The following is a 13,806-nucleotide window of genomic DNA, read 5'->3' as shown; positions in this document are numbered from 1 at the left end:
AGTTGTGGCTCGTGGGCTCTAGAGCGCAGGCTCAGTAGTTGTGGCGCACGGACTTAGTTGTTCCGTGGCATGTGGGATCTTCCCGGACCAGGGCTCGAACCCGTGTCCCCTGCATTGGCAGGCGGATTCTTAACCACTGTGCCACCAGGAAAGTCCCAAACTGAGTCATATTTGAACATGATTCCTGCAACACCACAATTCTCAGCATTCACAGATTTCCTGATTATTGTTTATTGGGTACTTTTTGACTGTTGAACTTACATATGTGTTTGTAAATAGCCTTGGTATACGGATGCAGTAAAATATTAATTGAAACCTGAAAATGCCATGCGTTAAAAAACCTTCTGCTTGTGGTCATAAGACACTAGTGGATAGATTGATGATCAAACTGGAGGTCTTCATTTCCCTTCCCTACTTTGGGGTAGGAGGGAGGTGGAGGCCAAAGCCATTTTAAAAATAGAAACCAGCCTCCACCAGGCTATAGGATATTGGGATTTACAGAAATGAGGGTCCTTTCTAAAAGATGTCTGTTAAAAAATTTCCATCCTTTTCTGGAGACACGGAAGCGTGAATCTCAGGTACGAGAAAGTAGAGCAAGTTAAGTGTTCTGTCTCAGCCAAAGTCTAATCTATTTTAGATTTTGTAAATACGGGTTAGCTTTATAAATTGAACTCATGTAATTTGTAAGGCAGTGTATTTTGTGGAACATAAACGGTATTTGCTCATACTGTGCGGCAATTCTAATGCAGCATAAACATGGGAAATCTCTGGATGTACTGATGAGGAGTCATTATTGGTGAGCAAACGCTGATGTGATCAGGACCTGTGATGAAGGAAATACCTGGAGTTTGTCAGAGAATGTATGGTGACTTACCTGAGACTCATTTTCCTTACCCCCCTCTATTTTTAGGTACTTTTACCCATTTCCAGTGCCACCTTTACTTTATCAAGTTGAACTTTCTGTGGGAGGACAGCAATTTAACGGGAAAGGAAAGACGAGACAGGCTGCGAAACACGACGCTGCTGCAAAAGCTTTGAGGACCCTGCAGAACGAGCCCCCACCCGAGAGGCTGGAGGTGAGGAGAGAGCAGAGCTGGGGCTCCTTGACGCTTTGGGTGTAGCAGGAAGGTGGTAGGGAAGACACCATCTCAAGTTGCTTTCTCTAAGAGGATGTATTGAGAGTTGTCCATAATGTTTGTTATTTGATAGCTTACAAGTTTTTATACCCTGTAGCTTTCTTGCCTTTCTTCCCCCTTAAAAAAAATGTCTCAGCAAGAAAGTCAGGTGCCTTCTTTTGTGCTCAATGGCATAGTTTTGAGTGAACACGTTAGAAAGATTGTGGACTCACTTGAGTTGTGAAGAACATGCATGGCAGAATTCTTTGGTGCTGAAGATTATGCTTGTCAGAATCTGTGATTTATGGTACCAGGTTAGAGGGTTTTCTAAAGCCATTTTGACCAGTCTTTCTTTCTTTATTATCTTGAAGTGCCAGTTATCCATTGCTGCTTAACACACTGTCACAAAAATTAGTGGCTTAAACACCTACAGGCCTTTATTTTGCTCACAAGCCTGCAGTTTAGGCAGGGCTTGGCATGGGGAGCTTGTCTCTGCTACACGTAGCTTGGGCTGAGGCAGCTATGCAGGGGCTGGAGGATCTCTTTCAAGATGGCTCCTTCACATGGCTGGTGAGTTGTTGCTGGCTGTCGCCTGGGAGCTGAGAGGGGGCTTTGGTCCGGGGACCTCAGTTCCTCTCCTAGTTAACCTATGCAGAGATTGTTTACACATCCTCACAGTGTGGTGGCTAGGTTCCAAAGGTGAGCATTCTAGAAGACAGGAAATGGAAGCAGCTGCCAGTTTCTTAGGACCTAGGCCCAGAAGTCAGCACAGCGTCACTTCTGCCATATTCTGTAGGTCAAGCAGGCACAGAGCCCAGATTCAAAAACAGGAGGTACAGAATCTCACTTTTTGTACTGAGGTAAAATTCACATAACATAATTTCACAATTTTAACCATTTTAAGTGTATATAGTTCAGTGACTTTTAGTACGTTCACAATGCTGAGGACCCCACTTCTGGATGAGAGGAGTGTCAGAGAACTTGGGGGCTGTTTTATTTTTTAATTTTTGGCCACACCATGCGGCTTGTGAGATTTTAGTTCCCCAACCAGGGATTGAACCCGGGCCCTCGGCAGTGAGAGTGCGGAGCCCTAATCACTGGGCTGCCAGGGAACTCCCTTGGGGACTGTGTTTTAAAATTATCACAATAGGTAAAGGATTTGAACTCTAGAACAGATAATAATTTTAAAATTTTAAAATTATCACAATAGGTAAAGGATTTGAACTCTGTGACTAAATAGGAATATGGGTCTTAGAAAATCAGTGATTCCATGCCATTGAGGGTCCAGAGTTCCAGGAGAAACCCACTGAGTTAGAAAACACTGAGATTTCATGATTCTGTTTAATCATAGTATGAAATGCTTCCTGAAAACATCCCTGGGAAGCATTTGACTTTTCTTCCTCAAGAAACAAGTCCTCAAAGAATAGGAAGATCTTGCACAGAACGTAGGGCTAAATGGGTGATGATAGGTTTGAAGTTGAAGGGACCCTTGGCAGGGTGCTTGCTGAGGTCCATTGTGTCCAGCTGTCCCCCAGGGTGACCCAGCTCAGGGTGGTGCTCTGTGGTTTCATGGCTGCTATGCAGGACGGTTTTGTTTTTCTTCTGTTGTAGTGCATTTCCATCTTGAGTGTCATCATGCATTTAACAGAGATGATCTGTTTCCTGGGTCCACTGAGGACCAAATAAAGGAGAATGGACTATAGCTTAGAAGAGGAGAATTTAGTGAAGTGAAAGGATGAAGTTCTCAGTGGTGAGATTTGTTAAAAACACCAAAGGTAGTGAAATCTGAGTTATTTTTGGAGGCTTCATTTTTTGAGTTGACTTTGGTGCTAATATAATTGGAGTCAGATGGAGTAGGTATTTCTTGGTTCCTTCTAGCCAGCAGTTGTTAAACGATCGCTGAACAGTGGTATGTGGGTTGTCTGCTTCAGAATCACTTGAGAAGTTAAAAAAAAAATTCCTTGGCCTAACCCACATGAATCTAGATTCTAATGCAGTGGGTCTAGCCAGGAGTCTGGCTTTTTCTTTTTATCCTTTTTTTTTTTCTGGCTGTGCCGCACGGCATGTGGGATCTTAGCGCCCTGACCAGGGATCGAACCCACGCTGCCTGCAGTGGGAGCGTGGAGTCTTAACCACTGGACCACCAGGGAAGTCCTGCTTTTTTTTTTTCTTTTTTAACATGCTCTTAGAGTACCTCTAAAGCACAGTCAGGGTTTGGGAATCCCAGGTCCTAAGTATTTTCAGTGCTTCCCAGGCAGTTTTCCCCCTTGGAATCCTCCTTGGAAGTATGTACTCACCATATCGCTGCAAAGGGAAAGCGCCCGTCAGTGTCTCAGAGTGACTCACAGAGCAGTTGGTTGGCTCAGGTCTTGAGGTCAGGGGGCTGTAGTGGACACCCTGTCCTCGGCTCACCTGACGTTCTATAAGCAGCTTGGCTGGGAGTCATAATCATCACTTGTGCCCCTTGTTTCCTCCTCTTTGCCCCTTTTCTAATTCTATATGGTTTGAAGTAGAGACTTCAGAAATTAGGGTCATTAACTAGGATATGACCTTTTCTTTGAGGTAATAAGTGAAACACTTGGCTTCCCACCTAAATGAGCTGCGCCTGGTCCACCAGGCCCCCTGGAGGGTGGGCAGCAGGGGAGAAGGACATTTTTAAAAGACAGCTTTAATTTTTTTTCTTATAAGTAATGCCTGTGAACTATAAAAATTTTAAAACTCAAAAAAAAAGAAAAACAAATGCTGTATAAATTTACCACTTGTAGATAGTCACTGTAAACATTTTTGTGAATGTCAGTGCACATATAAGTAAGTACATGCACCTGTTTCACAAAAATGGGATGATATTGTACAGTAACCACCTTTTTTTCACTGAAGTGCTCATTATGAATATGTTGTAATGCCATTTACTTATAATTCCATGGGGGACTCAAATTCAACATGGTTCTAAGTACTTTTTTTTTTGGCCACACTGCACAGCATGTGTGATCTTAGTTCCCCAACCAGGGTTCGAACCCACACCCCTTGCCCTGGAAGTGCAGAGTCTCAACCACTGGACTGCCAGGGATGTCCTTTAAGCACTTGTTGATGGCTGCAGAGTGTTCCATTGTGTGAGCATACCAGTTTATTTTTTCAGCAACAGAGGCTTGGTTTTTAGGTTGTTTGCAGTTTTTCCTGTTATAAAAATAGGTAGTGAAGAACATTGTTGTAGTTAAATCTTTGTGTATGTCCGTGATTATTTTTTATGAGCCACAGTCCTAGAAGTGGAATTGCATGGTAACGTATATGGCCAAGTTCCCCACCAGGAAGATGGTACCATTTTAGGCCTCTGCCAACAGGGCCTGAGCAGCCTGTTTGCCCACAGCCTGCCAGCACTGGAAATTATCATTTTAAACGAATTGTCCATTTTGCTATTGAAAATTTTTAGCTCATGTGGTGGATCGATTCACCTTCTCTAAAATATAGCCAATAAATCTGACGGTTTCTGTCTAAGACAGGTGTGGTTTGGTCCCTTGATGACAGGCACTGTGCTTGGCTGACCCTAAAGGTAAACAGCAGCACTGCCCCTCCCCATGTGGAGCTTGGTTGAATGGAGTATCATCAAAAAGTGCAGTGCTAGGATGGAAGTAGCAAGTATCATGAGAGCATAAAATGTCTTGTTTAGGTAGGAGTACTGATGGTGCATTGAGGAAGAGTCATTTAAGCTCAGACTGAAGATGAGCAGAAGAGCAGGGGAAGTACATTCCCAGCAGAGGGAGCAGCTTGAGCAGAGGTCCTGAGTTGGGAAAGCACCTCTATTCTATTCTATTCTGTTTTGTTCCTGTCCCGTCCATGGCTTGTGCTAATAAAGGATGACTTATTCAGTGTTGAGGTGTTAGGAGTAAGATGGTCATAACTACAGTATCTGTAATAGAGAAAAACAGGAGCTAGCCTAATATGTCCATTAGTAGGGAAATGGTTAAATAAATGAATACATTTATCCCAGGAGTATCAGAGTGTGGTATATCTATTTACGTGGATGTGAAAGGAGGCCCATAATGTATTGAATGGGGGGGAATCATGATCCAGAGCTGTTACTACGTGTATAGTGTGATTGTGTTAAGTAATCAAAATTGCCAACTGTGTGTGCATGTATCTGTATATATTTGCATGTGCATAGTTTCTATCTTGAAGCTTATAGCAAACTTTAAAAGTAGTTTTCTCTTGGTGGTAGTGGTAGAGGACAGACTTTTAAAAAGTTGTATTGTTTGAAGTTTTCTTTTTTTAAATACTACTTCTGAAAAAATAAATAAATGCAGTTCTTCCTGGTCTTGAGTTCTTATCTTCACTTGAGCCAGGGACGTATTTAAGTAGGACTAAAACTAAAATTGGAGACCTTAATCTTCATTATACTATCACGGTCCATTGGACCCAATTTTCATTTTTGAGCTTTCTCTACCTCTGTAAGAATTGATATTGCGTGACTTTTATTCTTTTTCTAGAGGTTTTAAAAAGAACAAAGAGAAAACATACTTATTTTTGAAAGTAGAATAATGATTTCTGTCTTAAAATGATCATGTGGGTCCTTTGGATCCTTTTATAAATCTTTACATTATGGAATCTTAATTTTCCTATGCTTTGAAAAACATTTTGCTGCTGTCCTCCTACATATCGTTTCAACACTCTTCATCATATTTTCCCAAATATGCAATAAACAAGATTAAAATAATAATAAAGTGGAAGAATGATGAAATCCTTGGTGGATGATACAGTAGTGAAATAATCATCATTATTGCATCATCCTTTAATGCTATTACTGCATTGCCTAATGTATCACATTATCTTTCAAGAAGATACAAAAGAAGACTGGAGACACCATCTTTTTACTCTACTTTTAGCTTTTGTTGAACCCAGGAGAGACTTCAGAATTTTTCTTTTTCCATCCGTACTGGCAAAGAGAAGAAAATTGATGGAGGAAGACATTTTCATTATTAGGCAAATCAGAAGATGAATGCAGAGAGACAAACAGCAGCATTCTAGACTCTAATGGTGATGGTGAGATTGAGTGTTGACGTGACTCAGACTGGGAGTCTTCAGTTGATACCTTAGATAAGTTTTCCCAGACTTGAAGAGTCAGCAGGTGAACTGTGTATTTCTCTGGTGTATGAAAAAGAAATGTGCATTCTCTTCTGGTCAGTCATTCAACAGGAAGGACTTCGCTGCACAATATTTTTCAACAAGAACTGGACCATCTTGTTTTGTTTTTCTAAAAAATTTGTGTGGCCACATTCTCTCATCTTATATGATGTTTGGCCACCAGAGTTTTCTCACCACTTAATGTCCACAAAATAACTGGATACATATAGAAAGAGGTGTATGTATTAGAAGGAAATTGATGATACAACAATGAAAAAAATCATTAGATCCTTCTTTTGGTGTTTATAAATCTAGAAATGAAAGCATTTTGTATTGGGTTGGCCAAAAAGTTCGTTCGGTTAGTGAATCCGTTCAGTAATGTTCTTCGTGAAAATGAAAAATGTGTCTTTTATTTTTACTTAAAACCGAATGAACTGTTTGGCCAATCCAGTAGTTACGGGGCAAAGAAGATGACTTTTCTCCCTTCAACAAAGTTATGAGTCAGTTTCAAAAGTAATGTGTTTTGACAATACCAGTACAAGAAGAATCAGAATCATAAGCTAGAACCCATTGGAGGTGGATTTGAAATCTGGCATCGTTACTATGGGCAGTGCTCAAAGTTCAGGCATGACAGCTGTTAGTTGCATTTAATGACCTTGCCCATTTTGGGTATATGTACCTTCCTTCCTGACTACAAACCTGGAATAAAAACTTAGGTTTGTTATTTTAATTTTTTAGTAAAGTCTCTAATGAAATGATTTTTGTTGTCCTTTTATTCTGTATGTTATTTGTAAAATGTCTTTAAATATAGAAAAATAAAGAGGGCCCATTGGAGCCAGATGGTAAATGGTGATTACTATTTTTCCCTGGCATATTGAGGGTTAAGCATGGTTCAGAGTGTTTTTTTCTTTTCTTAATGTTGCCTAGATTTTATTGCTGAACCATACACTATGGGATTGATGTTAACAGTAATTCCCACTTCATGAAGGTAAGACTGAGGGCCCGCTACACTTTCGTCATCTCACTGGGAATGGTATTTGTGGATTTGTTTTGAGTCATTTGCTGCTTCCCCCATTGCAACATTTTGTCCAGTCCAGATAATATTAAAATTATTTATGTAAAAGAGCAACATAATCTCACTTCCAGATAAATGTATATCTTTGTTTCCTGTTTTGCATTTTTATTTTACTGGCTGCTTTGTCCCTTTTGCAATTCCTTCAGAAGTAGTACCTTCGAGCAGTGAATCTCAACTCTGTTTGCTAGTAAAATCACCTGGGGACTTAAAAAAAAATCAAATACTATATATAAAACGATATCCTGGGACTTCCCTGGTGGCGCAGTGGTTAAGAACATTGCAGGGGACACGGGTTTGAACCCTGGTCCAGGAAGATCCCACATGCTGTAGAGCAAATAAGCCCATGTGCCACAACTACTGAGCCTGCGTTCTAGAGCCTGCAAGCCACAACTACTGAAGCCTGCGTGCCTAGAGCCCGTGCGCTGCAACAAGAGAAGCCAGCGCAATGAGAAGCCCGTGCACCGCAACGAAGAGTAGCCCCCGCTCGCCACAACTAGAGAAAGCCCGTGCACAGCAACGAAGACCCAACGCAGCCAAAAAAAAAAAAAAAAAATCCAGGCCCTATCTGCAAAAACTTGAGTTCACTTATCTGGAGCAGGGCTCTGGCATCTGTATTTGTAAAGCTCCCAAGTGATTCTAATGCTGCTATGGTTGAGGACTACTGGCTGAGAGTTTAAAATTTAGTAGTAAACCATTGTTTTTTATCAGACTTATGTGGAACCTCAATATGCAAAATAGAAAAATAACATTTCATTAGTAAAACTTATAAGTTTGAACTTTAGAATATTTATAAAAGGCAATCAATGAGAATGATTTATGTGAATTTTCACAACACAAAATTATACTATATATTGTTTTGGTCCATTTGAAAAAGAAAGCCACATGGCTGGGAAAGATCCAGTCCCATTTTAGAATAGCAGGTAACTCTTCTATGGGGAGAAGAGTGAGAAGGGCTTCATTCATTGTTTTCCTTATAAAAGCAAAAAAAAAATTGATGTCAATAGTGTCTAGTGTTGGCATTTGTTAAATCCAGCACAATTGCCTGTTACATTATTATCTGTACTTTTCTGTATGTTTGAAATAGGTCATAACTAACAATAAAAGTTAAAAGGAATTCAGCTGATACAGTGAACAAAAAATGAAAATTGGGGTACATGCATGGCAATAGAAGCATTATCATCCTCATCACCTGGTTTATTTCCAAATTTGGTTCTTGTTGCACCTAAGGAAAACATTCTCATTGACATAGTTATTTATCATGAGAGTGGACCAGTTTTTAAAATAACTCATTTATTTAAAAAATCTGTGGATACTCTTCAAGTAAACAGCTGTCAGAAAACTTGTTTGTGTACAAAAATGAGTTAGCCTGTTAGCACAAGTTAATGTGTTGATGGTCTCTAGTGTGTTACTGTTTGGTATGAAACACATAGTTTTCTTTGTTGCTTTTCAGAAAATTAAGGTCAAATATATAGATAATATAAAGGACGCCATTTTAACCATTTTTTAAGTGTATAGTCCTATGACATAAAATATATTCTCAATGTTATGTAACTATCACCACTGTCCATTTTCAAAACGTTTTCATCAGCTCACACGGAAACTCTTGTACACATTAAACAAAACTCCACCTTCCCCCCGTCCTCATCCCCTGTAAACCTCTGTCCTGCTTCTGTCTCCGCACTTGCCTGTTCTGGATACCTTATATAAGTGAATATTTGTCTTTTGTGTCTGGCTTATTTCATTTATCGTAATGTTTTCGAGGTTCATCCATGTTGTAGCTTGTTTCACAATTCCATTCCTTATTAAGACTGAGTAATATTCCATTGTATCAGTATTCCACATTTTATCCATTCATCTGTTGATGGATGTTTGGTTGGTTATCATCTTTTGGCTACTGTGAATAATGCTGTTATGAACACTGATGTACAAGTATCTGTCCCTACTGAGTATATATTTAGCAGTGAAGTTGCTGGATCATATTGTAATTCTAAGTTTAACTTTTTGAGGAACCACCATACCGTTCTCTACAGAGATTGTACCATTTTACATTCCCACCAGCAGTGTACAAAGATTCCAATTTCTGCACATTCTTGACAACACTTGCTATTGTCTGTGGCTGTCCTTATGGGTGTGAAGTGGTATCCCATTGTAGTTTTGATTTGCATTTCTCTATGATTAGTGATGTTGAGCATTTGTATATCTTCTCTGGAGAAATGTCTATTCAAATTCTTTCTCCATTTTTGAATTGCGTTGTTTGTTGTTGTAGTTATTTATATATTCTGGACATTAATTCTTTATCAGATACATGATTTGCGAATATTTTCTTCCATTCCGTGGGTTGTCTTTGCTCTCTTAATTGTGTCCTTCAATGTACTGAAGTTTTTTTTGGTTTCTTTTTGTACAAAAGTTTTAAATTTTGAGTCCCAATTCATCTGTTGATTTTCTTTTTTTAAAAATTAATTAATTTGTTGGTTGTGTTTGGTCTTCGTTGCTGCGTGCGAGCTTTCTCTAGTTGCGGCGAGCGGGGGCTGCTGCTCTTCATTGCGGTGCACGGGCTTCTCATTGCGGTGGCTTCTCTTGTCGCGGAGCATGGGCTCTAGGCATGTGGGCTCTAGAGCGCAGGCTCAGTAGTTGTGGCACATGGGCTTAGTTGCTCTGCGGCATGTGGGCTCTTCCCAGACCAGGGCTCGAACCCGTGTCCCCTGCATTGACAGGCGGATTCTTAACCACTGTGCCACCGGGGAAGTCCTGTTGGTTTTCTTTTGTTGCCTATGCTTTTGGTGTCATATCCAAGAAATCATTGCCAAATCCAGTGTCATGAAGCTTTTCCCCTGTATTTTCTTCTAAAAGCTTTATACTCTCAGCCCTTATGCTTAGGTCTTTGATCCATTTTGAGTTAATTTGTGTATGTGGTATGAGGTAAGAGTCCAACTTCATTTTTGTGTGTGTGGTATCTGGTTTTCTCAGCACTATTGTTGAACATGCTTACTTTTTAAAATACAGTATTTTTTTTGTTCTTGTTTAAACCTATTTAAAAAATAAATTTCAAACCAAACCTCTTTGGAACTCTAGCCTTCTAAGATACCTTGCTTGAACATTTCTGGCTTTAAGGATTCACTCATAAAAAGGCAGGCCCTCTTTCTCCTTATGATTTAAACAACAAGCATAAAAGTGTGTTTGGCTTAATAATTAATCACCAGAAGTTGCTATGCAAACAGTTTTGACCAGGTAGTGAGTGAAGTGAAACCAGATTGGAAAGAAAACATTATCATCATGGAAGGAGAGAAAGAATTACAGTGTCTGGTTAAATTTACTTATACAGGATTATATCCTTAATTATATTAATTTTTTTAATTTAGAGTTTTCTTTCTTTTAATTATAGCTTGAAATATGGATCCTGTGTTAGGGTTAGGATCTACCTGATAAACCTAAGGAAATGCACAACAAATCAAATCCTGGATGGTGCTACATCTGCCTATTCAGTGATTTCAGCCTTGGGTTCCTGTCATATAGTTCTTATCTTGGAAATAGGATTTTACAAATTCTTTGACAGAAGAATCCCAGTAATAAGAAAAACACAGCTGTCTTGCCATGTTTTGGGGTCACTTTGCTATTACTGAGCTTATCTCATTTCTTGTATTATCACTGCCACACAGTATAGATTCCATGTGGTCCGTGTGCACAGAGAAGATCTCTGCCCCTCTGTAGTCCCAGCCTGTGGAGGACTGTAAATGAACCTTGTTACAAAGCTGGAGTCAGCTTTTGTTCAAGGTTCTTTATTAGTCTGCACCTTGCATTTTTGCCAGCAGCAGTGAAGTATGAGACCCGTGGCGGTTTTGTAATTGTTCCACTGCAACTTTTTTAAAAAAGTGGTTTCCAGGGATTTTTTTGTCCAAATAAGAAACCCACATACCTAGGTGGAGAGACTTACATTTGTCCTTGCCATGCCCCACATAGACTGTACTTGGACTTTTTCCAGAATGTGGCTTGCCAGTCCTTGAGGAGGCTTCGGGAGTCCCTCTTCCTGAGCGGCCGTGGCTCACTACAACGCGATTAGACTGATCCGTACCCAAAGGCCTGTTATGTGTGGACTGTTTATGTTGGATTTATGAGGTAGAAACTAGCCAGAGTTTGATAGGACACTTTTTTTTAACCTTTTAATTTCAGTGACACATGGAACACATGTGGCTCTGTTCACGGGGTTACTGCTGCATCCATAAAGCCTAGTTTCAGTGCTTTTAAGATTTATCATCACAGCTGGGATCTTGACCGCTTTAACAAGAGTTCACTACTAACCAATTATTCTTCCTTTAGGTGAACGGAAGAGAATCAGAAGAAGAAAATCTCAATAAATCTGAAATAAGTCAAGTGTTTGAGATTGCACTTAAACGGAACTTGCCTGTGAATTTTGAGGTAAGCTTATTTTACACATCTTTTATACTGTTGGTGTTCATCATCGGAATTGTATTTTTCTTAAATAACATTGGAATGATAATCATATATATGTGAATCTTCAAATTTAAGATTCAAACTTTATTTATTTTTAAGTAATCATGTTTTATTAACAGAAGAATATACAAATTTTTTTTTTTTTTGATGGTACGTGGGCCTCTCACTGTTGTGGCCTCTCCCGTTGCGGAGCACAGGCTCCGGACGCGTAGGCTCAGCGGCCATGGCTCACGGGCCTAGCATCTCTGCAGCATGTGGGATCTTCCCGGACCAGGGTACGAACCCGTGTCCCGTGCATCAGCAGGCGGACTCTCAACCGTTGCGCCACCAGGGAAGCCCCCAGTTTTTGTTTTTTTTTGAATTTTATTTATTTTTTTATACAGCAGGTTCTTATTAGTTATGCATTTTATACACATCAGTGTATAGGTGTCAATCCCAGTCTCCCAATTCATCCCACCCCACCCCCCCCCACCCCTGCCGCTTTCCCCCCTTGGTGTCCATACGTTTGTTCTCTACATCTGTGTCTCAATTTCTGCCCTGCAAACCGGTTCATCTGTACCATTTTTCTAGGTTCCACATACATGCATTAATATATGATATTTGTTCTTCTCTTTCTGATTTACTTCACTCTGTATGACAGTCTCTAGATCTATCCACGTCTCTACAAATGACCCAATTTCATTCCTTTTTATGGCAGAGTAATATTCCATTGTATATATGTACCACATCTTCTTAATCTATTCGTCTGTCAATGGGCATTTAGGTGCTTCCATGTAAATAGTGCTGCAGTGGGCATTGGGGTGCATGTGTCTTTTTGAATTATGGTTTTCTCTGGGTATATGCCCAGTAGTCGGATTGCTGGATCATATGGTAATTCTATTTTTAGTTTTTTGAGGAACCTCCATACTGTTCTCCATAGTGACTGTATCAATTTACATTCCCATCAGCAGTGCAAGAGGGTTCCCTTTCTCCACACCCCAACAAAAACAACAGCATTTGTTGTTTGTAGATTTTCTGATGATGCCCATTCTAACTGGTGTGAGGTGATACCTCATTGTAGTTTTGATTTGCATTTCTCTAATAATTAGTGATGTTGAGCAGCTTTTCATGTGCTTCTTGGCCATCTGTATGTCTTCTTTGGAGAAATGTCTATTTAGGTCTTCTGCTCATTTTTGGACTGGGTTTGTTTTTTTAATATTGAGCTGCATGAGCTGTTTATATATTTTGGAGATTAATCCTTTGTCCGTTGATTTGTTTGCAAATATTTTCTCCCATTCTGAGGGTTGTCTTTTCATCCTGTTTATGATTTCCTTTGCTGTGCAAAAGCTTTGAAGTTTCATTAGGTCCCATTTGTTTATTTTTGTTTTTATTTCCATTACTCTAGGAGGTGGATCAAAAAAGACCTTGCTGTGATTTATGTCAAAGAGTGTTCTTCCTATGTTTTCCTCTAAGAGTTTTGTAGTGTCCGGTCTTACATTTAGGTCTTGAATCCATTTTGAGTTTATTTTTGTGTATTGTGTTAGGGAGTGTTCTAATTTCATTCTTTTACATGTAGTTGTCCAGTTTTCCCGGCATCACTTATTGAAGAGACTGTCTTTTCTCCATTGTATATCCTTGCCTCCTTTGTCATACATTAGTTGACCATAGGTGCGTGGGTTTATCTCTGGGCTTTCTGTCCTGTTCCATTGATCTGTGTTTCTGTTTTTGTGCCAGTACCATATTGTCTTGATTACTGTAGCTTTGTAGTATAGTCTGAAGTCAGGGAGTCTGATTCCTCTAGCTCCGTTTTTTTTCCTCAAGACTGCTTTGGCTATTCGGGGTGTTTTGTGTCTCCATACAGATTTTAAGATTTTTTGTTCTAGTTCCATAAAAAAATGCCATTGGTAATTTGATAGGGATTACATTGAATCTGTAGATTGCTTTGGGTAGTATAGTCATTTTCACAATATTGATTCTTCCAATCCAAGAGCATGGTATATCTCTCCATCTGTTGGTGTCATCTTTAATTTCTTTCATCAGTGTCTTATAGTTTTCTGCATACAGGTCTTTTGT

General features: G+C 39.7%; 1 protein-coding gene across 8 annotated transcripts in view; it reads left to right on the top strand.

Moving 5' to 3' along the window:
- Positions 1–13,806, top strand: part of STAU1 (staufen double-stranded RNA binding protein 1) — an 89,975-nt gene that overhangs the window by 54,583 nt on the left and 21,586 nt on the right. For all 8 annotated transcript variants that reach the window (XM_082858100.1, XM_082858095.1, XM_082858101.1 and 5 more), the window contains 2 exons: positions 911–1,076; positions 11,620–11,718. In XM_082858100.1, coding sequence (XP_082714226.1) covers positions 911–1,076; positions 11,620–11,718 — 265 coding nt within the window. The remainder of the gene's footprint in view (positions 1–910; positions 1,077–11,619; positions 11,719–13,806) is intronic.

This window comes from Leucopleurus acutus (assembly GCF_964270905.1).
Source record: "Leucopleurus acutus genome assembly, chromosome: 16".
NCBI lineage: Eukaryota > Metazoa > Chordata > Mammalia > Artiodactyla > Delphinidae > Leucopleurus > Leucopleurus acutus.
The sequence above is the reverse complement of the archived record's forward strand: the minus strand, read 5'-3'. Positions and strand labels throughout refer to the sequence as shown.